A 25,289-nucleotide genomic window follows, 5' to 3' on the forward strand; every position below is an offset into this window, starting at 1 on the left:
GCAGTCATAAGCTCAACAACTGTGCTTTGAGCACCAAGTCATGGCAGCTGACAGCAGCTACAGTTAGCAGCAGTGAGCCCTTAGCATTGCTTCAGCAACAAGTAAGGTTTTCTGTCCATCAGGAAACTAGTTAAATCACCAAAGCAAGTCGAGGTAGAGTAGCCAGAGGGCATCAGAGGGAAAACTAGAAAACATTGTCTCCATGAAATATGATCCAGTTTCACCTAAATTAGTTGTAGTTGGTGGTGTGGTCACGGAGTGGGAATGAAAACATTCTCTCCATAAGGTTGAGTTTTTTGTCTATGTGAGTCTCACATAATAACAAATCTCAACACTATTCAAGGTCAGAATGCTGATAGTCCTTGTTACTCGTAACACTGAGGAGACGTGGAGGAAACTAAGAAGCAAAGCACCGGGCATGAAGTGAACAGCAGGAAGCAGCAACAGAATGGTAAAATAACTACCAACGCTTCAACAAGCTACCCAGTGTATCTACCAGGTAGCTTACTAATTGCTGTCATCTCTTTACTCTGTCGCATTGTTTTCCTATATTATTATGTTTACATTGTGCAGCTGTGGAATATGGCTGCAGAAAATGTACAGTCCATCACTTTAAAGGTGGTTCTTTTGGATATATAACTGCATTAATTTATGTCTGCCTTAAGATCACAGTTTCAAAAGTGAGAAATTGAGATGGCAAGTTACAAATAGTTTTTTTTAGAGCTGTTAAATGGAAATCATTAATAGTATAGTATATAGCAGCTGTAGAGACAAAATTAAGAGGCACTCCTCAATACTTTTTTTCCCCTTGAAAAATAACCTATTTTCAAGGAAGTCCTTGCCAAGACAGTATCACAAAAAGATTTACATATAAGAACAAACAACAAACTTACAGCAACTACAGCAAAAAAGTAAGGAAACCGATACAAACTTAAAACAGACAGCAAATTACTTCAAGTCGTCAAAATCAAGTAGACCTTGATCTTGTCAAGTCCTTAATCCTGATTTAATATTTTTTCATGTCATCACATGGTGACATGAAGCAGCACATTTACTTTTATTCAGCAGTTTTAGATTTAGATATCAGTTATCACCCCAATATATTGAATTCCTCTTTTAATATTGCTACATTCCAATATCTCCATTTGGTATGTGAATAATGGCATCAAAGATGCACAGTTTCTTTGTGGTTCTTACAGCATATCCAACATGCAGAAAGCCTATCGTGTCATTTTATGGAAATCAAGCTGTATTTTGGCTTTGGCAAGTCTTCCATGGCCTCCATGTTTGAATCAGTTTGAGTGCATCAGTGGCAGAAAGCCATCATCCTCTCTCAGCACAGCTGCATCCCTTATTGTCTGTTTCTGCAGGCAAATACAGGAGTTTGACACAACCACTATTACCTGTGGATAAAATGTTTGTGTATATGTTTTGAAAAGTCTACTCCTTTCCTCTCCAGCTGTCATCCATTCATACATTCATGACAATTGTCCTCACTCTGAGTGCATGCATGTGTTTGTCTGTGTGTTGGTTGCTTGCTATACATATAGACAACGTAAGAAGGAGAAAGAAAATGAATGACTCAGCTCAAAGCAATAGAGCGTAGCAAAGCAAGAATTAAAATGAGCTCCACTGCTTGTCATGTACACACACACACACACACACACACACACACACACACACACACACACACACACACAACACACTCGAGCAGGAATGCAAGGAAGCTTGCAGGCAGGGTGTGGGAAGAGTATAAATAGCTTTGCATCCTCACTGATGCTATTTTTAAACCAGGAGCCGTGACTGACTTAACCAACGGAAAGTCTCGGAAGTAGCATAAACACACACACACACACACACACACACGCAGAGAACAATACTGTACCAGACTTTTCACCAGACAGCAGACTTCTTGGACCCTCATGAATAACTGGGCGTCTGTTGAAACACAGCTATTTCCTTTGTCAGCTTGTGTCTGTCTTTAGCTGGCTCTCATCTCTCTTTGTCATTGCTGAATGCAAGCCTCTTTCTGTCACATTCTTACCCTTTGTTTCATTCTCTGGGGCTCTCTATTATGCTACTCCCCTTTCTTGTCTTATTTCATGCTTTGTTTGTATGTTATTTCTATATTATAAGCTCAAGATTTTCCATTAATGGCCCAGTGAGATGTTCAATCCACAGAACTTGTTTACGATTTCTATGAGGCCTTACAGTATAGTCTGTCGGACAGTGTTGCAGGCGCTACACAGTCGTACATCATTACATTACTATTAAAAATGTAAGTCTGTATGTGCACTAGCATTGATGAATGTCAGTGAGTGTATAGACAGTATTAAAACACTTTTGACACTTAGGAATTGTCAGTTCATTAGATAAAGTTACCCCAACTATAATCTGGAATGGAATTTGAGTTGAGCTATCAGCCAATGTCATTCAAATTGTGATGTGTGCAAGAAAGAACAGGAACATTATAACTGGTCCTGTGAGGAGAGTGAATTTCAGTCCTGTATCTTCCTTTGTATTATGTTGACAAAATAATCTGAATTCGGCACATCACAGGCTGGTTGTGGCAGTGTGATGGTGTGGTGGTGTTTTTTTCACACATTAGCACATTAGGGTTCCTGATACCCACTGAAGAATGGCTTAACAGTGTTGATGACCATGTCAGTTCCTCATGGCTACAGTTTATCCACGCCACCAGCATAATGATAGGCATATATCGTCACCCAATGGTTTGAGGATCGTATGAGTGTACAGTGCCCAAACCTCAACCCTACTGAATATCTTTGGTATGGACAGGTTATTGTTCAACACAGTCTGGCTTACCGGATGTACAGTGCGGGGGTATAGCCTGGCATCCGACGCATTTCTCACACGCCAGATTTGAGGCATCCTCCTACCCTTATGCTATCTCCTCTATCTATTTTGCAAGGGCGCTGTAACTACATCTGGGGCTTAGCACCGGCCAAGAAGATTATGATTGGTTTAAATAGATACAAACAAGCCAGAGAGCTTTGTCGCCTTTAGGTGGAGATAGGTCTTGCCATGAGACAATCGTTCCAACATGACTTTGCAGCTGTTGAAACTGCAGCAGCTATCCAACGCAGTCAACTCCACATTGTACAATATTCATGCTTAATGCACCTGGTGTCTTGCAGAATCATTCCCAGACAAATGTACGCTGTTCTATATGAAGAAAAACATGCTACTACTGTAAATAGTTGTTTATAAGGAAATGGCTTATGGGTATATGTGTGCAATGGTGCATGTGTGTGTTCATGTGTGGCTTTGTGTTTGATGGCATGTCAACATATGCTGTGTGTGTTTGCACCCACTAGTTTGCCTGTGGAGGTGATTATGAATCAGCGTGGCAGGTCTCTGCTTCTAGGGATCAAGATAGATCTGGTCCCTTATTGTCTGATGTCCAGCTGAGGTGTTGATTGCCTTGTGTCCTAAACTGTTGTTTAGGGTTTAACCCAATAGACATCCGTAGAGATTTGAACCAATGGCATTCATTGTTTCTTCATTTTATGCATGAAGGTCACTCATCCTTTTGTTCAAAGTAATTATTCATACAGATGTCCATAAGATAAATAATTGCCTTCCTTATTTTGACCCATGTATCCAGTTCTTAAGTTGCTGTGATATTTCCAAAATATGTAAAAATGAAGTTAAAGAGAAAATGGCCATTCAACTTAATTTGTCTTGTAACAGTTGTGTCATTCGGTAGACTGCCTTTACTATTTGCAGGTCTTTTCCCACTACTATGTGCATGTGGTTGTTTCTATTTGTGCCAGATTTAAATTAAAACCAATTAATATATCTGTAGAAAACAGATTTACTTTAGGCCTAAATACACGGTATCACCTAAAACTGTAATTTAGCCAAAGTTATATCCCTAGCTGTTTTGATTAAGGAGGAGCTTACTAAACAGGCTGCACTCAAAATGCTGGGAAAAAAATTGGCTGGGATTGCCTCCACATGGCCCTCACAGACTGTCCCCAAACAAACAACAGAGAAACTTCAACATACACAGAGGGAGCACGACATCATTCTATGCTCAGGACACCATTACTCCACTATATCAATCTTCTAAATGTCGAGTACAGCCCCTTTAAGAGTGGCAGTGAAAGCTTTAAGTTATCTCAGGACATTTTCGATATAAGGTTAGTCTAGAGCACACTCTATGGTTTGTTCTATTTTTCTCTGTGTTTATGCAGACTTTCTGCTATCAAATACTCAGTGCATTCTGAATATTATCAAAGAGACCTGCCATTATCAAGCAGCAACTTCCAAGCCTGAAAAATGATGCGGAAGGGCATTAAACCTTCATTCTCACTTATAGCCAGTAGGGAGCCACTCTACTGGTTGCAAAAAGTAGTCCGATTGTACAGAGGTCAATGACAAAATGAGCCTACTTCTCACTCGATTTATTACCTCAGCAAACATTTTCCTAATGAGTTTATGGCCTCAATCGCTAGTTTCAAGTCTTCGTCAATACAGCATGATGTTCAATTTGTAAATTATGGTGCCATTTAGATTAAAATAGACAATAAAGCACGGTGTGTAATTGGATTGGAATGTGATTGGCCTGCTCAATTTCGATCTGAACACAAACGCATCATTTGGAGCCTGACCAGATGAATCTTAGTGTGACATGTGAATGTGATTCTCACTTGATCTCATGGTACTACGAGAATCCGCCTGCTGTGCAAGGTAATCAAAACAGTAGTCCACAAACCAATGGGTGATGTCAAATGGTGGATGTTTGTATGTATATTACATATGTATGTGTGAAAGAACAGCCTACATTAGGAAGGTGTATGTGGTATTTTAGCTGTGTAAAACAGTGACTTTTGCTTGTGTTCTGAGATACTCAGTGGTCAATTCTGTCCATATTGTCTGGTGTTGGTGTCAGGGACCAGAAATGGATTAGTAGTGGGGGGATAAGGGAGTGAGGGAAGTAGGCGAAGACAGCCTAGAAGATCGATCGGAGGTCTCCCCTTCTTTCATTTCTGTCAATGGGGAACAGAGAGCACAGCCGTCACCTGTCTACTGCAGGGATACCATTACAGTATAGTCGGACACACAAAGAGGGGGCTGGGGACGATGGCCGACAAAAAACATTTAGAAACACAGTGCAGGGGACTGGGGGAGAAAGTTGTGTAGAGCACAGAGAGATAGAGATAGAGAGTGAAGAGTTTAAACATGAAAATAAGGATTCTGTTCTCAAGAGACAGGCGGGGTGAAGTTGTGCTAAGCTGTGATCAGAGAGGGGAATCAGTCTATGTATCCCCTGTGTGCTGAGTGTCATGTTTTTTACAGCAGGAGGTCGATAAACAACTGTTTTCCCCTCTCATGCCAATTCTCTTTTAGCTATGTGTGGTGGGGTGGGATGGGGTTGGGCGTATATAATATGCAAGCGGAGGAGACAACAGTCAGTCTGGACAAAATCAAAAGGAAGCATTTATTGAGATACTGTGACTTTATAAGGTTGGCTGATCATATAGTGTACTAAAACACTCCCCTGCTCTAACCCGTTTCTACATGTGCATCTCTGAAAGGGATGTAGATGAACTTGAAATTTAGGGGAAGTAAGATGTGGGCACAGTGCTGCAGTTAGTCCTCGAGAAAATAATGTATTTGCTCCACGATACATCACAGAACCCTGTGAATGGCTGATGTCTTTTACTATCATGTCACTGAAGATGAGGTCCAGTTGACCGCTTCTCATAGTGCCTCAGGTTACAACACCGTAACGTGTCCCCAAGCCAGAGTCGAATATAGTTTGGAGGAAGTAGACTACATCATTTAGCAGACTGTCTGCTGGCTGCAACATCATACTGCCGTATCCTAGCAACCAGTTTAGAAGAAAGGCTCGCTCAGGCAAAGCTTCAGTTCCAGCTGGTGATCTCTGAGGAGTATGTGTGTATGTGTGCGTGTGCGCATGCATGTGTGTTAGCTTGCTGGGATAATGGATGAGTGTTGTAGAAATAAGCGTGCTGGCTCAGTCCTGCAGGGAAGATCAATATCCACTATACATTCATCTCTAATTACCATAGCGGAACTTAAAGGGAATCTCTGTATTTCTCCTTCCTGCCCTCTTGCTTTCTTTCAGCATCTCTCCTTCCTCTCTTTTTCTTTCTTTCTTGATCTCCTTTTGTATTTTTCTTTCCCTTTACTTTTAAATATCTCAGTCTTTCTTTCTCTGTATTTTTATAAATAAAATAATTCTTTATTGGCATGAAAGAGAATAAAGCCTATGTTGCCCAAACACCTTGGTACGGTACATTAGTTACAGACCAATATTTTCACATTACAGCTTCTTCTGTCGTGTAATAGTTTTGTGTTTGTGTGTATTTGTAAACAAACTTCTCTCTCCCTCTGACTTGTCCCTCCTTCCATCACCCTCTATGCACACTGCCAGTACATGGAAACCTAAATACCTCACTCTTCATTACCGCTCTTCGTATTTGTCTCTTTTCCAAGGCTCTACAGGTTCCACGGCCGCACAGCTATGACAACTACGCATGTTTAATGACAACATTTGACTGATTCAGACCCTTCTCTCTTTTCAGTGCTGAGTATAGGGGAAGGAGGCTTCTGGGAAGGCACGGTCAAAGGGAGGACAGGCTGGTTCCCAGCAGACTATGTGGAAGAAGTTCAGATGAGGCAGTTTGACCCACGACTAGGTAAGACTATATGCACACAGACCCACACATACATGTACATACTGTACACTCATACTGTCACACTGCAACACGTTCGTATGTTGCTGTAGTGTGTTGCACTGGTCTTTGGCCATAGCTCTGTCCATGGTGCTGAAAAGCAAAGTAAGTCCTGCAGCTCTTGCTATGGAGTCAGAACATTAGCTTGCAGTCAGAATATTTTAACATTTATGTTTATGTATCAAGGGATCTAATAGTTTATTAATTGTAAATATCCTTACACAAAGAGTAAAAAATATAAATAGTAAAAGAAAAAAGTACACTGTATAATAATTCTGAAACCTTTCATTCAAACTGCAAACCACCCCAGTGCGTGTTATAGGTCACGATAATTGGAGTGCACCATCACACCCCCCTATATTAAAAGTGGGAACCATCAAACTGGTCGCCATTCTGCAGGAACTTTCCCGGACCTGCATACGACACTGAATAGGCTTGTCAGCCCAATGAACCAAGCTTTATGTATCTCAGGGCTAATCTCACCCACACCTGACTCTTTGGTGCTGAGGAGCTTCTTAACTACCTTAGAGAACTCATGTTGGTTGGTTTCAATAATTCCTTAAAATGCTGTTTCCACAGCTAGAAAATATCCCCAGTCAGGTTCAGCAGTTTTCTTCCCTTACAGAACACAGCCTGAACACAAGCCGTTTGCCAGAACTTCCTCAGGACTGATTGAAAGTCCTTCTCCATAGCCTTCCAAACGCCTCTTAGCCATGGCACCAAACGCTCGCCAACAAGCTCCCCTCCCAAAGCTGGCTCCAAGAAGGGGCCTCCAATTTATCTTTGCTGGGGAAGTGCTTTAATTCCTTCTTGGTTGCTTAATCGTCATTTTCATCACATTATTGATTTTATAAATCATTTCAATTTTCTTTTTTTTTTTTAAATCAAGCACCTGTGTCAACCAAAGAAATGATCTCCTGAAACAACAACCAGCTGCACACATAATTAAATATTGATTTGAATGTAAAAACTCTTTTGTAGGGATTTTAATGATTAGAAAATGAATTAAAACTCATTGCAATATTATCTACAAATTTTGTGAACAAGAAGAAATAATGTGCATACGAGATTATGTAAAACTACTTATTGTTCTGCTTGATACAGGGAGTAGTAGACAACAACCATTTTCCTTGAGTGTAGGCATGGTTTTAAGTTGCCTGAATGTTTATTTTCATCTACTGTAATATACAGGATGTCCTCCAGAAAAGCTTGAAAGTTCCCGAGGTTATTATGGATAATCTTTTGACCTTTGTTTCACCAGGCACAAAAAGAAGCAGAAATTTTGTTAACTATGAGAATGAATAATGAATTACCTAAAAAAAAGAGTGTGCTCTTAATAATCACATGTAAGACACAACATGTGGCATACTGTTCTTAAAACTTGATTCACTATTGAATACAGTTTGCATTTTCTATTTTAAAACATACAGTATTATTTCGATCACAGTTCTTCCCTGTTTTTAGATCCATTATGAAAATGAAGACTGTGAAAAACATTGTTAGCAATATTTCTCCTATTTCTTCCTTGAACAATCTGTTTTCCTCCGAGTATTAAAAGCTTGTCTTTCCTCCTTCATTAGTTGACATTTGCCTCCCATGCCGACTGCCGTCTCTCTTGAGTTTTCCACTGAAGACTGTTAAGCATTAAGGGGCACTTAATAAGTGCTTAATTAAACGCAGGTGCACTGGAAAGGTCGACCAGTTTAGACTGTGTTCAAAACATGTGTTTTCAGGAAATGCAACCTCAAACTACCAGCATGGCATGTCAATAACTCATATATCCATTACATATATTTCATTTCATTATGGTGTTTTTAAGTTTCTTATTACAGTTTTAAACATAAATGATCAAATTGAGTGTGATTAAAAATGTATGGCATAATACAGCATCAGGTGTGGAAGGCTCTCACACACATCATTACAAGGGACAAGCTCAGTTCAGTATTGCATGTTTACCTATTGGATTTTTTTAGACTTATTAAGCTACGTTTGTAACCAAACAACCTCCTGAAAACCATGTGGTATTCCTACCATTACTCTAGGGTGTTCAGTTTATTCCATGAACTATTTTGTAAATTACTTTTTGGTATAACCCTTTCCCCAGAACCTTCCTCGTCCACTTTTACATCATTTTATTTCCGACAATATCTGTCAACAGTTTCCTAAGAATGTGTCTGGACTTGAGTTTCAGATGTTTCCTATAAGTGAAGAATGCAATCATGCTTGAGATTAAAAACAGCAAAATTGGCTTTAACCCCTGATGTTCCAGAAAGCTAATAATTAGTCTGCCCAGAAAATCAACTGTTGCTGCACTAAATGTCTTTTGGGCAGTTATACGCAGAAAGTACACAAAAACAAATATGACCTAACAACAAAGTAGGCCAGTCTTGCAGTCACAAATAAAAGGGTGTTGACACAGTAAATCTGTTTAAAGTTAAGCATTTTTAATGAACTATTTTGTGGAACGTTTTGTAAATGACTGCAAGTACATCTGGGTACGTAAGCTTGCTAAAGTTAGCTCACTAAAACCTAAACTGGCTGTGTCTCAGATGCGAGCATGGATCTGTTGTTGGTTGCATCATGTAGGGATTTGCAAGCAGTTGGCTAAAGTTATTGTAAATGTGATAATAATTCATATTACAGCATTATACCAACATGATGCTGGTCAATTATGTTCACTGTCTCTGTTTTAGGTTGGTACCCACTCGGGCACATGGGTACGAGCAACAGGAGGGTTTTCATAAGTTACTAACAGGACCTTTAAGCTAATAGAAGGAGAAAGGGAGGGGTTGACTGTGTGGCTATGGATGATGTCATGTCTCATGAAACTGTGACTGGCTGTCTTGAGTCTTGTTTTTTCTGTCACTGAATTATTAATAGAAATACTATAGGAAGTATGTTACCTTTTTTAAATAAAGATTTAAAAATAAAATAGGCTAATGTCCCTGATTTAACTTAAAACAAAGAGTAATATAGGCTACTGACTAATCAAGTATATCTGCAGCTAATTGTCAGCCTCCTACACGCCTGGCAGCTCGTTAACAATTAGGTCCTCTCCATGTAAGAAGCCTCTTAATTATCAGACTACAATAACCATGGCTGATAGTGAGAGGTGCAAACAAAAACCAAACTGGAGGAGAACAGCGTTTACTTCTTGCCTAACTTCTGCATGAAATGAAGGACGTTATTAAAGAAGAATTTGAGATAACTGCAAATGCCAAAAGAAAGTGTGGAAAATAATACATGGAAATAAATGCAATTTAAATGTTTCAAAAATGTTGGCGCGATCATGAGGCTGATTGCCGGCAGCAGCCATTTTAGGATTGTTTGTATTTTGCGCTTGGTGACTTTTCACGTCTTCTAACTTTTCACAGATTCAGGAGTTGGTTTTAATGCTAAATGCTTTCTGTCACTTTTTATTTGCAGTGGTCTCAGGGGCAACAGCATGTGCAGCATCATGAAAAACATCTGGGCATTGTGGGAAAAAGTTTAGCAAAATTAAGTACATATATTGGAAATGGGCCAAAGACATATTGGCCATAATAATCTCCCTATAACTTGTGTGTTTATTATACATCTCCCGGGACCCATTTCTGGAGCAATAGGGGCATTTTCCCTTTTTAAAGGGTTGTTGAGGGATTGAGGTTACCTCAGAGTATGTGTGAAGAGATGAGAAAGTCCGGAATCTCTAAATACCCCATTTAAATGCATTGTGAGAAAAAGATAGGGGAAGGTGGGAAAGAAAGGGCCAGATAGCGAGGGAGACGGATGGTGGAGCATACTCTAAAGGACAGCAAAGTGGAGATGGCAGAGCGTGTCTTTCAGAGAGAAAAAGAACGAGGAGAGGGAGGGAGGGAGATGGCCTGATATTGAGCCCCACTCACTCATAAATCCTGAGAAACTCAGAACCCTTGGATACCTATTTCTCAGCCGTTAAAAGTATCTTATGCTTCCCCTGTCCTCGGTCTCTGACTCTATGTATTGTTGTTTCTCTTTGATATCAAACAGGGATGCTTGGTGTTCGCTTTTAATCATCATCATACATTTACCTCCATCACAGACACAAAGCACATTTTAGTACACAGAGTATATCGTATTTGCCAAATTAAAAAGAAATCTTCTTTTTTCCACTTCTCGGAAAATGTTACAAACATTTTGATGACTGGTATTGAACTTGAGGCTTCTACATAAATGAGCCTAATCACATTAAGGCGACTGGCAAACCCCATCATATAAAAGCCCACTTGGCCATTAGCTCTTGAGTTGTAGTAGCATGCAGAGAGATGTCACATGAGTAGGTGTCTGTGTGCATACCAAATGGAAAAAACTTTGTTGAGGTTTAATTTATTCTTTTCTGTCTCGTTCTCCGCCTACTGATCTACTGACGCAGCTGAGGGAGCAAATGTCCTGTACAGCCCTGTAGCTTTTCACAGCTCTGTATCACTCTGTTTTTGCTAAAGCACTGCCAATGTTAATGATCCAATCAAATCAAAAAGATTTAATCTAAATCCCTGTCATCATTAAGCTCCGTGTACATATGGCTGATCAAAAGTCACATTACCCAAAGATAAAGACTTCCTAACTTCCGTTTCACGGCTGTGAGGAAAGCTTTGGCATTGTGGCAACACGCAGTATAGCAGTATCACAGTCACGGCAAAAGGAATGGCTATAAAATGTAAAATATATTTTACTGGATGTCACAATTACACCAAAAATGACTGTATAATTAGATCCATTATCCATTCAGTCCAACGTCTAGATTTGTAGATAAATGGAATGAGATTATAATTGTATTGTATGATCAAAATGGAAGTTTATTAAACCGTACAATATATTTAATACATTATTTATTAACAGGCTCATTTCTGAATCTACTGAGGTGTTTCAAAGCAAATCTCATCCTCATTCTGAGGTTCATCAACAGTTATACAACAGCAGAATAACACGCACTTGGACACACACAGAGTTGTTTATCTGAAGGTAACCATTGAGGCGTTGCTGACAGTTAGGGCAATATGTGTCAGCCTAGTGAAGCAGGAAAGACAGCCCTGTCTACAATTAAGTAATAATACTACTGCTCTCTCTTTCTGGCTCTCAGTCTGCCACTGTACATCACCCATGAGTCATGACTCTGAAAGTGCTATCGCTTTTTATCTATCTCTGCCTCCATCTCTTTTCGCTCTTGTCTTCCAAGTTTGAAAGAGCAATGATGGAGATGGGGGTGAGGATGGGGGGGGGCAAAAAAATGGTATGATTGAAAAAGCTGTTTCATATTTGAGAGAGCGAGATGGGATGTGTTAAGGCAGCTGGCTAGAAATAGAGAGGCAAGAGAAGCAAAAGAGAAAGGAAGCAGGTGACCATGTGAAAGAGGCAGTTTAAAGCATCACTGACTCTCTTGGCTGTTATCTGTCACCGCACTGCTCTTCTCTCTCGCAGCATGGCCAGGGCTACCTACAGCCAACAGTTCATCTTCAACCGCTGCTCAAGGGGACAGATAGTGGGAGGGAAGACAAAGGGGGAAAGTGTAGAAGTCAAAGGGAGGAAAAAAGAGAAACATAGGAAAGAGGAGGGCATGAGCGACTGACAGAGAAAATGAGGGTGAAAAGCAAAGACTATTGATTGAATTCATTAAGAGTACAATGAATGATGCTGTGGTGAAGCGCTGCTGGCTGTGGGCAAATGGCTGATGATGATGTGTTTTCGTTTGGGAGGTGTGCGTTATCCCTGTGTTATTATATATCATTGCACTGTTTAAGACAGAAAAAAACAGAACCGTGCTCTCCAGAATACTCAGTTTGTAGTCCTGCGTCATTTTAAAAAAAGCTGAACTGTTAAATCTGTAGAATATGCCTGAATATCTCCACCTTTCCTGCTAACACCCCACTCCCTCTAATACACGCACACATGCTGCTGGCCTGTATACGGGGGTTAAGAGTAGATGTTTAACCGTGGTAATGGAGGGAATAATGATGTGAGTATGAACTGCTCTTCCCTTTCTAATGATTCTACCAAATTGCCGGGGGCCACTCATTTTCAGCAATAGTACTGTTAATCTGTTGGCTACAATCTGTTGGGATCTTATTGCCCTCAAGCCAAAAGACTCCACCCCCATCCTGCGATACGTCAATAAGAAATGAGCCTGCTACAGCCAAATACAGAGACAAATTCTGCCAAATGGTAAATGAAGCTGCAATGCAATTTTTTACCGCCCCAGTTTCCATTATATCTGCCTTAATTCTTCTTAGGTCGCCCTGCAGGCTTGAATGTCCTTAAGGACCTCTAAACAGACACATACACACTCACAGCATATTAATGCACATTTTCTCTATCGTGGGATAAGCAATGCTTGATTTTTCGCGATGGTTTGATATCTTAACAAGCGTGCAAACTTTTATTTCTTTTCTCTTTGTGCCCGTTCACTGTATTCCCTTGCTCTCCTCATACCGCGGCACAGTTGAATGACTCACAGCCGCATGAATCAGCCCAGTCAGATCCAGCCTGAGCTATTTTTAGCCAGCCCATTAAGAAGTTTTGGAGTGTGTCTGCACTCCCCTAGAATGCTTAAACATCAGAGTTGCTGCGGCAGCTGAGACTGACACGGTGGAAGAAAGAGGTAAGAGGGGACAGAGAGATGGTGCAATGGATTGGTGAGGGATCATACAGGGGGTCATCTGTTCAAAACTGTGGAACTATCAGCATAGTTTCCCGAACAATTCGGGGTCTGTGTGGGCTTTGTGTTGCTTGGTTCTTCCCCAATCTTGTTTGAGTTGCAAGGTCAATAGTTATTGCTATTACAATCATGGATTTCAGTGATGATCCAAGCCAGTTTAATGACAAAGGTAGAAATCATTTGACACTATATCATAATGAGTTGTGTTATGTTTCTTTTGGACATCTTTATGGGCATTGTCACCTTAAGATACATATACTGAGGACTCTATTTTAATGGTGCAGTTGAAAATGTAAATTTAGCCCACTGTTTATTACTCAAATATCTGCCTCAGTTATAAAGGTTCTTGTCAAACTTTTGTATTACATTGTACAGCAGATACAGTGGACTGTGTTGCTTCCTAATTATAAAACCATTCTGTTTTCAGGCTAAAGCAAACCCCCGTGGGAAACAAGTGATACCATGTATCAACATTTTTCTTTCCCATGTTTGTTGTGTGATCAGCATTTCAAGGGCAGGTCAATCTTCAGCCCTTCGCACTAGAATGTCACAATAACACAGTGGAAATTAATGTTTTACTGTGTTAACAAGGCCAGTCACACCAAAGACATGTTGGTAACACCAGGGTCTTTCTGCTTGCTGCAGAGTAAACAGGGAATCACTGTGATTTCCCCTTCGATTTTGTACCCTCATTGCTCAGTTTCCCCTTAACAGAAGCTGGTTAGACTAAATTGAGTCCATTTAGTTGCTTACTTTAGAATTTGACATATGATATCTTTTTTTTATATAGAATTACTGTGAAAAGGGAGCCTATGTAATTGATATGTACAGTACAGTCTTATAATTAGAATGGATTAGACTCTAATCCAAGATAATGAAAACCAGAGAGTTGAAGACCAAATCTGTGATGGTGGCAGAATGAAAACGTAGACCTGATGCAAAGAAAATAAATAGAATACTCGTTTGAGTACAAAAACAAATATTGCTCTGATCCTCCAGCATGTCCTCAACCCTCAAGCTATCTCACTGTCACCTTTTCCATCAGTTCTACATTTTATGTCCTATTGTGCCGGTTCATTCATTCACTAGTTGTGTGTCCTCAAAGGTCAAACTCAGCAAGCTAATAAAAATAACATAACAGAGAAACATTTACCTTTCAATGACAAACTGCTCTCTAAATGGACCTTTTTTTTTTAACGTGTATGCTTATGCACGTGCACACACTTCAGTTATTGTTTCTGTGTGGAGTCAGCAAATAGATTAGCATAGCCAATTAATCCATCTTGGTTAGATATGAGAGAGAGGGAGAGAGAGAGACAGAAAGAGAGAGAGAGAGAGAGAGGGAGAGAGAGTATAAATATATAGATTGGAAGACACATCTTTGGTATCAAAGTTTAGCTGAGTCAGTGTTATTGACTAGCAGCTGTTTACCCCTATAAAAAAATCCACATGAAGTGTTACACAGTGGCACATCACAAGGTGTGTGTGGTGTGGATGTTGTGTGTGTGTGTGTGTGTCTGTGGGTGTTGTGTTTGTTTGTTTGCAGCAGAGTGATGGCCACTATCTGTACTTTTCATCAGAAGTCATTCGAGTGTGTTGAGCCATCTCTCTCTCTCTGGAGGACAGATCCATATCAAATCATAATAGATGGCGATGCTGTTTGAACAATGAATCAAAGCTGAAGAAGCTCTCACAGTGGAGCAGAGACATATCACATTTGACAGGGGCCGTATTGGATGACAACGGGTCACCTGCACACACACACACAAACACACACACACACACACACAAATACAAATAAACAAGCGTGTGCGTACAAAGGCTGGTTACTGCAGTCTGGTTACTAAAGCTATTTCACAGTGTCCTGGCTGCTCATAAACCATTTTCACCTGTAGTCGTCCTTCTTAGGAGTAATCTGACACAGTTTGTTGAATCATTTTTTTACATCAACTCTTTCAATGCCATGACTTGACAACTACTGACAACACACACACACACACACACATAGTAACTTACCTGGCAGAGCTGTAAAGCATCCCTCTGACTGGGCATGACTAATCACACGCCTACCTTTACAACCCGGCTCCCATTTTTATGCCTCCACGCCTGAGGCATTATGTTTTCAGGTTATCCTTCGTCTGCCCATCTGTCTGTCCCATTCTTGTGAACGCGATATCTCAGGAACCCCTACAATTTACTTCAGATGTGGCAAATATCCACTTGGACTCAAGGATGAAATTATTTGATATTGGGGGGTAAAAGGTCGAGGTCACTGGGGCATCACGTAACGCATTTTTGTGCATAACTCAGGAAAGGAAAGGGAGACATCTGGTCGGATACTGAATTGGTAACACTAGTCTTGAAACTGCAGTGATTTTTTAGATCTTCTGTACTGCAGGGTTGAAGATGTGTGTGAAGATCCACTTTTTGCCAAAAAAAAACCCAAGCACTTAATACCTTTTATTAATATCCTTCAATGTCTTAACTACATATATCATGTAAGTCTGGACGGTTTGGATGTAATCTGCAACTTTACAGGAGGAGACATACAACTGCAAGGCTGTAATTCTAGTTTCTTTCTCCATGTTTTACTTTCTTTCCATGTCTCTCAGCATCAGTCCCCTACTGTACTGTAGAATATGAAGATGGAAATTACAAATCTCTTTTTGGATTTGAATAATTTTGACTCTTGAGCAAATAGCTTCAACTGCAAATTGAATGTACATTCATGTTGGCCAATATATCATGAGCCTGAAGCTTAATGTTGATAAAAGATCTTTAAATATAAACTTTTATGGGTGGAGTGTGTGGCCATTACCATGTTTATTTCTTCCGCCAATAAGCAGTGATTAAAGTTTTGTAAAGCTTTATCATAAAGCTGAGGTGACAGGGAAGCTTTCAGTCACCAGTTAGGAAAGTTCCAATGCATAACGCGACTCATTCAGGTGGTGACATTGATGATTCAGTACACTCAGTTCAGCTTAAGGAGCTTAAGTTAAAGATACTATTGTTCCTGTACTGAAAACTCCTAGTCTCCTACATCCCCTCTCATTCCTAGAATATGTGTTTGTGTGTCTGTCTGTGTTGTGTTGACCTTGACTCAAAGGCGTGTCGTGACGAGCCATGACAGTGTTTGAAGAGCTTGTACAATAGTTGTTCCTTGTTGTCGGAATTTGACTGAATTATTCAAGGCTTCCACTTTGACAGAGCGAAGGTATTTATAGCCGTTGGTCTCTGCCTCCAACACTTACACGGTAACAACGGGCTCTCTGAAGGCTCTTCAACAAACCAACCAATTCTGAGAGAGGGGAGGAGGAAACTGAACGACAGCAGAGAAGCAGAGATGTGAAAAATATACTAAAGTTGTTTGCTACTCATCCAGGAAATCTTAATTTCCTTCTCAAAGTGAAGAAATGGGGGATGCCTTTAACAGTAAAAGGCCATTTTGAATAGCGATCTGCACAAAATGGGCGTTTCAGGAGTGCTTTTAATCGTCTCTAAGCAAGGATGAGAGGGAGGCCAGGCCCGGCTCTTCTCAGTGATTTGAGCTGGGAGACGGACCAGTGGCAGGAGGCACGACCCCCTTGTCGAAGTCCTAGAGAGGAAGTTGTTAAGACAGAGTGGGGGAAAATGGACTGTTGTCCAGTCATGGTGTCAGATCTGCCTGTGCTGTGTAGCAGGATAGACGGGGTAGTAACGGTCGTGAAGGCAGAGCATCCAAACTCCACACGTCATGGCTTTTACTGGGGTAAGTCACTCCCTGTCTACAACTCTCTGCACTGTTCTGATGTCAGCATAGGACTACTAAAGAGGGAAATCAGATGGCTCATTTGTAGTCAGACTGCATGTAATGTTAAAATGGTATCTTGTAGGAGGAGCTAAATATAGCCCCCTTCTATAAATTGGAGAAAATTGCAATATGACTCAGCATATGGAGAAATGTTTTAAAAAATAGAGGTCGAGTGTCTGACTGCAAGCGTACAAACATTTTTAGAAGAGGAGGGTGTGAACTGCTACAAATCAAAGTGACTGACTGAGAGCAGGATTGACTGCAAAAAACAGATTTGGAGAAAGTATTTGACTATTATATTATTATTATTATTATTATAGGTGATGTGACCCTTTTTTAATACAGATATGGCTTGATTATCAACTATATTCCATTACTCAGGGCATGTCTGGCATTTTAACTTATAGAGCCGTGACAAAACATTGTTCTGCTCTCACACTTGACAGTTAATTAACTATTTTCTTTTACTGCTGGGATTAGTATATCACATCTCCTATTCTATTTTGTTAAACCCCTGTCTTGCAATATCATTGTTGTAGTCTATACTCTGTTGAGTTTGTATCCAGAAACGATCTCTGCCCGCCTGTACTCCCTCTCTCTGCTCCTCCTTTCTTGGTCTCTAAGTCTTTTGTATCTAGGCTAAAAGGTACTAGAGAAAACTTGAGAGACAGTCCTGATCAGAAACATGACAGCATTGGTCTTTGTTCAAATACATGAAACAGTTTACGTTTACCCTTGCTGACCTCTTGGGACTGTGCCAATAATTACTGTCCTTCACAAGCAAATGTGGAAGTAGTATGACCTCCTAAGGACGAGGTCAAGTTTGATGTTTGGATGTACAAAGTGTGTAACTTCGACACAAGAGATTGCAGTTCTCTGACGAACGATGACAGCCATGTCCATGATTTTTAAAGTTGTGATTTCAGTCCTGGTTGATTTGGCTACACCCATGGTTACCATGGTAACAACAAATAATGTTTAATACTACAAGGTCCCATAATTCTGACAGCAGCAATCACTCCTTGATACAGCATAGGAGCACCTGCTGTATCCGTCTACAGCACAACCAAACATACCCAAGTTGTTTAAATATATTAGTCAAATCCTTACAACCGCAGTCGGATTTCATTAATAGTTGATTTACACATAACAGCAAGTCAAGGTAAAACTGGATATCTGCTTAAAAGAAAACTGCTATCTGTGTCTGCTTCATAATAAAATGTAAAGCAGCAGCAGGAGGATGTAATGTTTGCATTTAAGTTGAATTATACTTAAAAATAACTATTTTGTATGACAAGTTGCCCAACCTTGTTAGAAACAGCAGCATCCTCAATTCCAGCATCAGAAACATGCAGGGGAAAGGAGTTTTTGAAGCTATTCAATCATCCAACATGCAGTTCTGATGGAGTACAGTATGCGAGAGTTGAAGTGACTTAATACAGCTCTGACAAGGTGTAAAGAGAACAAACAGGAAACAGTGATGCTCTTATCAATGAGACAAAACACTGGATCGTTTCCTGAGAGTTCTACTTGTGTATGACGACAGCTTTAATCCAGAGCTACAATGAAAGCCACTACACAGCAGTGCTGCTGAATTAAGTCAAATTTTGTTTTCAATTATCATTTTGGCATTTAACAATCTCCTTTATTTTGTCATGTCCTGTGTTATAAATCCAATGCACCACTTTCCTTTACAGTGGTGCATTTTAGCATGGTTCTGCTGATTTACTGACTGGATTATGATGATTATAGTTGACCAAACACAGAACAAGCAAACACATATAAAGGTGGTAACTGATAGAAAATATATATATATATATATATATATATATATATATATATATATATATATATATATATTGCAGAAAAGTAGACAAATACCATATATTATCAAAAACCTGTTTGAATTAATAGAGTTCTGAGGGTTATAACTTCAACCAAACCTGAACCCTCGAGATGGCACAACATGATCAATGTTTGTTTCTGGAACTGTCATATGAGTTGTTTTGGAAGACACTAATAAGGACTATATTTGGCAGGATATATTATTATTCACACTATTAACTCGTAGAGATATTTTCACTGCCAGGCTGTTGTCATCTACTGTCATCCATTTCAGTCTTGTATTTAAGCTGTTCTCCGTGTCTTTCCACTCTCAAAATGATTCCTCTGTTTTTTACTCCTGATCTTTTCTTTTTGTTCTGGTACCCTCCACTTCACAGTCGATGGATCTACTGCACCCTACACTCTCCTTATCATGTCCATGTATTCAGACAAATGGCTTGATGAAAAGAGCTAGTAATGTATTATACCCATATCAAAAGTGTGTGCTCGTACAGTTTTGTGACCTTTGATGTTGAATATTATCCTGCAGCTCCAAAGCATGTGCATGGTGTATTTGTATTCCCTGTACAGAACAGATGAAGATTGAATTGATGCAGAGACTTTTCTTTCCCCCTCAGTGTCCTCTCTATGACACTGCCCTAATTGTGAGCGGTCCTAATTTCATCCGGGAATAAAAAAAAATAATCCACCTTTCTTTTAAAGTCTTGTTCAAGAATCATTTGGTAGAGGAACAGAATATCAAGAATAGACACAGAAAGATGAAGAGGAAAAGAAAAATGAAGACGTTGCTCTTTCCTCTGTGCTGTGTGGAAGCGGGTGGGACTGGTATCTACCTGCACGGTCCAGCAACTCCCTGTTGGATCTTTGGAACGAGAGGCACATTGTGTGACAGCAAAAAAAAGAGAAAGAAAGAGAATATGATTGTGTCTTTATTTTTCTGTTGTCACTCCTCACAGCTGTGCTGCTCTGGGGAAGTTGTTATCCCAGAGTCCAGCATTGTTCAGATTAATTTAAGGAGTGTTTTAGTATTCAAGATGTAGGGAGCCCTCAGAGTTTACTACACCCCCTGCTCAGTCTTCTATCCACCTGGTTTAGGAGGTTAACATGCACAACATGAATGAAGAGGCAGAAAGGGAAAAGGAGAAAAGGGATGGTGGGATGAGTGTAGATGTGGAAGGAAAGAATTAAAAAGTCAATGAGGCTCACTTGATAAGTGTGTGTTTGTGCGAGTGTGTGTGTGTGTGTGTGTGTTTGTGTGTGTGTGTGCATGTTTGTCTGCAGCTCTTATCAGTGGTAAAACAGCATAGGTTAATTCTCATTCAGCAGGGCTCAGGGATGGTGTGTGTGTTGGTTTGTGTTTCTGTGCATCTGTGTGTGTGTATTTGATGTATCTCTTGCGTCCTTCAGACAAGGACAGTGAAGGTGTTACAATTTTGTGCAGAATAGAGAAGCACTGTGAGCCAAGAAAGGGAACACTCTGAGATGTAGCATGTTAAACAGAGTGGCAGTGTCACAGCATGACATACAGCTTCTGCTTTATGTGCTAAATATGCTTTCATTTGCACTATGATACACTGTGTTCACAGCTATCACCAGCGAGAGCAGACTAACAGCTTATTCTCACATTTTTATGGATGAGTTATCGCGTATAACACATAGAAAAAAAGCCTTTCAGAGAAGCATTTGCAGAATATTTATCTCTGGAAGTGCAAACATTTTACATAAAATAGAAGAGTATGTGCAAAAGAAGACATCATGTTTTTAAAAAAAGAAAAGAAAGAAAACAAGATGACAACAGCCAAAATGCAGTCACCTGGCTTAAAGACGGTAGTCATAATAGCGATATATTGCCCAGCCCTACTGTCATCAAGAAGCGTTTGAACCCTTCCTACAAATCTCCAGCACTGTTGTGAAACTCACGTTTAGGAGCCATTATAGAAGCATATTACTTTTCAGAACATGTTGTCTACTTCCTCTAATTCTCTATGTTGTTATTAATGACCAGACCATTGAACGTTATTGAACATAACTTTAACACCACGGTATTTCCTAATGAGCCTCGTGAGCTCTTCATGGCCACCTGAAAAGATACTGTAAGTGAAGTTTTCAGGAGGAGTGAAGAGTTACATCAGTTAGTGTAAGTCACAAGAATGTGGTCATTTTTTCCCGCAAGTCCATTTTATGATGAGGCTAGGTCTGGCCAATGCACTCCTCTCACATCGTATTTCCTTATTTTTGGAAGAAAGTAAGTGTAAACCGACCTGCAGGTGCTTTAACGTTCAGTGCACTTGCCTGCTGTGAATTATTTTGACCAGCAGGTGCTTCTAGTGCATTCCTGAAGCCTGAATGCCCAACACAAGACTAACTGAAGCCTTGCTACTTCAGTTAGTCTCTGTCTGTGTCCCCCTCTTTACTCCTTTTCTCTTGGGTTTGCTGTCATCAGAAATGTTAAATGTATTACCTACTTTGAAAGAGAGGATTACTCCCACGAAAGGCCGACTAAGTGGCAGGTGTTCCCCACAGAAAGTGTAAAAGCTTTAATGAGCTGTTGTGGCACATCAGTCTCTGATAGAGACGACAAGGGCGACTCCAAAAAAAATCAATCTATTGTATACGTCATTCCTATGGTATCTATCTATGTCTGTCTATCAGCAAGCAGCTCAAAATAAATCTTTCTGGCCAGATTTTACTTTTCATGTGCTACGCAATGTTTAAAGGACACCATTACCACCATCTGTGTTTCTGTCACCGGTTGCAGCATCTGCAGTCTAATTCATTTCAGAGGGAAATGAACTTCCTCTCTTGATTTTCCCTGCTTTGTGTTTACTAAATACTGTACTATGCAGTTACACTTTGCCAGGTCTTTTTTTATTATGTATTTTGCTAATGCTCTGTATTTTCCTTTTTAGCTTTTTACACATTTGTAGTTTTTCTTTGCAGACCCTTTAGCTCTTTCAATAGTGCATTAATGGTTTGACGGAGAAAATAAACTGGATGTTTTATCTGGACATTGATAACATCTCTCACTTTGATCATTAAATAGGTGGTAATCCTTTAATGTGCTTTATTTTATCAAGACTGTATAACAAAGAGTTCACTGAGTAGAATACAGTAAGTTAATGACTGTCTTTGTTCTGTAGGATCTCAGTGCACTTATCTGACAGCCCGGATGTTGTAGCTCTGGTGCAGATTGGAAGAGAACAAGTAACAAGGTCTCCTGTTTTTATTCTAAATTAATCTGGTGGTAGACATGCCCCGCTGTACTAAAAGCAAACCAAAACAATTGTAATAATAAACATTCCTAATGTACATTAACATTAGCAACAGCCTTTAGTGAACACCATAATGTCTCTCAATCGTGTGTGTGTGTGTGTGTGTGTGTTTGTTTGTTTGTGTGTTTGTGTGTGTGTGTGTGTGTGTGTGTGTGTGTGTGTGTGTGTGTGTGTGTGTGTGTGTGTGTGTGTGTGTGTGTGTGTGTGTGTGTGTGTGTGTGTGTGTGTGTGTGTGTGTCTGTGTGTGTGTGTGTGTGTGTGTGGTTGTGTGTGTGTGTGTGTGTGTGTGTGTGTGTGATGGATGTGGCGTTTAGGTTATCTGTGCTATCAGGGCCCTGCCTTTAGATGCTCCTGGGCTGTACAAAATAGATGACAACTGTGATGAATGAGCTGCATTTCACACGCTTAGACTGCATCTGGTATCACATGGTACACACACACACACACACACACATACTGTGCATACACAAATGCAATACTACTCAGACACACAAAATACTGTCAGTCTCACATTCACACTCACTAACTCCCCAAAGGATTCAGCATTTGGCTGATTTTTAGTGATGTGCGCGTGTGTGTGTGTGTGTGTGTGTGTGTGTGTGTGTGTGTGTGTGTGTGTGAAAGCTGAGTGAAGGCTGTAAAAGACAGACAGACTCTAAATGTGCAGGAGGAGACAATTGCTGACCCATCTACAACCTTCTACCCAAATATCCCTTTGATAACCAGTGCTAACAGAAATATCAGGTCCTACCACGAACAGATGTAGAGTATGCTTCTGAACAGACAGCTTGTCTTTTCTGCCTTACCTCCTCTGATAACCAATAACAACACAGAAACACACACTGAGCATTTTTCTTAATTACAGATATCTTTCTCTAGTACTCACACACTCTTGATCAATCAACAACTTATTTTTTCTAGGGTTTTTTTGTGGAAATACCACATTCTGCCTTTTCCAATCATATTTAATTTGGATTTTGAACATTTCACGTCTTTGTACAGTTGTCTTAGACCTTCAGCTTGTAAGTTTTAAGAGCAAATTAATAACAATTCTTCTTTTGGTAGCAGAGAAAGCTAAAGAAAGTGTGTCTGATTGGAGGGAAGGAATGGTCACATCACTTATCCGCTGTTTACAATGATGCCATATCACCGTTATATTAGCAGTTTTTAAACACACCTAAAACCCAGTCCAAGGAAGTCTATGTCAAAAGGAAACATGTGCAAGTGTTCACAACTACCCCCTCAATCACAGGGATGAATGCTGAGGAAATCCTGAAAAAGATCATTGAGATGAACAGCTGAATGTTGTCCAACTACAATTTGTGCTGAGACGTTTCTCCGAGTTACTTTAGTCCGTCAGAGAACCGACATGAACTTGTTGCCTTGTGTTGGGTTGTTTGTGTGGGTGGAGAAAGCAGTAATTTATAGCATAGGAGGAGCAAGACACAGTATAGAAAGTATGAGACACGTTCTGTGAGAACACTATTTGAGAAACTGGTGTCTCTTTTGTTTTTTCAAGCTGAATGTCTCCCTGTTATTAATCACTGCAGCAAAAGTATGACTCAAAAGAATCCCATGCTTTCTTCTCCTTGTGGGCTGAACCCAAAACTCGATTTTTGATGTTGACGTTAAACAGCATGACCATGGAAAATGTTATGATCTGACCAATTGACTGTGATTCATGTTCTGGGAATAGATGAGCCTCATTATCAAATAGGCTTGGTTTTGTAATTGAGGTTGCCTTCATTAAAGCAGCCCCCTTTCTTTGAGAGGGGCATGTGTAGTGAGGGAAGTAGACAACTACACATTTTCAATCACGCTGAAACCAATGAATGTGTAAGAATCTGAGAGACTGAGATTCACACAGCAGTGCTCTTGGAGAATGAGGAACAGCACAAGTAAACAAGATCAAAATAGAACGCAGGTGAGAGAGGAAGATGATCAGAGTTTAGAGCCAACTGCGAAATCCTTTTTTTTTTTATTGTCTTTGCCCTTCTGGTGTGTCACCAAGTGTCTTTGGATGCAGTTATCAGAGCTTCAAGTTCTCAGCTGAAAGTCTGTCACTCACACACACACACAGTCAGATGGACAGGCTAAAAAGGATCTGAGGATACAAGCCACTTCAAGTTTGCTCACTTACTTTGATCTTTCTCTTTTTCCTCTTCACGTCTCTTTCTTTCTCATACACACATACAGCGGACGTCTAAAACAGCTTGATGAATTGCCTTTATTAGGCATAGGGATAGTTAAAGTGACAAGAAGCAGAGAAGGTGGGAGCGGGGGTACATGTGAGCATGGTTAAAAGCCACTATGTGACTTCATGCCATGTGTCACCACCAGGATGCCCCATGCTCTCACAGCTTTGCCCAATTAAGAGTTTCTGTGTGACCTGAAATGTTCTCGGGGTGTGTAGTCAGCAGTTTGCTGTTTAGTGGAGGTGCAGTGTGTATTATTGGGATGGGGAGAGGGCATCGATCTCTATCAGCACTCCCATAGGATAAATCCCCCCACATGCTGACAAAACCACACGCACATACTCTACACACTCATTCAGTCACACACACACACACACACAAACACTCTTTATAATAATTGAGCTCAACACAGTTCCCATTCTTGTGCATTTGCCCATTTTAAAAGACACACATTAAATGCAGAATTATGCAATTATTTTACTGTTTCAGAAACAAAGAATTACCATGGAACAATTATACTCTGGTAGGTTATGATAAATGAAGCATGTTAATGATGATTACTTCCATGTGGTAGCTTAATTCCTCTCTGTGCTAACTGAATAAAATTGTTGCTGACATTTTTATATTAATAGGCAAAAAGAGCAGGGGCGGAAACAGCCTTGACATTTTGGGATTTTTATAGATTTGTAAGAATAATTTAATCTTATTCATAAAATAAACTGTCTTTCCTTGATCGTATTTTAGATGTGCATTCATGGGATTCAGCTCATTTACTCATTTAGGTGACAA

The 25,289-nt window shown here is 40.0% G+C and overlaps 1 protein-coding gene across 1 annotated transcript in view; it reads left to right on the plus strand.

Moving 5' to 3' along the window:
* Nucleotides 1–25,289, plus strand: part of shank3a (SH3 and multiple ankyrin repeat domains 3a) — a gene marked incomplete at both ends in the record, with an annotated part of 142,191 nt that overhangs the window by 97,155 nt on the left and 19,747 nt on the right. The window contains one exon of the mRNA XM_083917471.1: nucleotides 6,579–6,692. Within this exon, the coding sequence (XP_083773597.1) occupies nucleotides 6,579–6,692 (114 nt within the window). The remainder of the gene's footprint in view (nucleotides 1–6,578; nucleotides 6,693–25,289) is intronic.

This window comes from Echiichthys vipera, assembly GCF_963691815.1.
Source record: "Echiichthys vipera genome assembly, chromosome: 7".
Lineage (NCBI taxonomy): Eukaryota > Metazoa > Chordata > Actinopteri > Perciformes > Trachinidae > Echiichthys > Echiichthys vipera.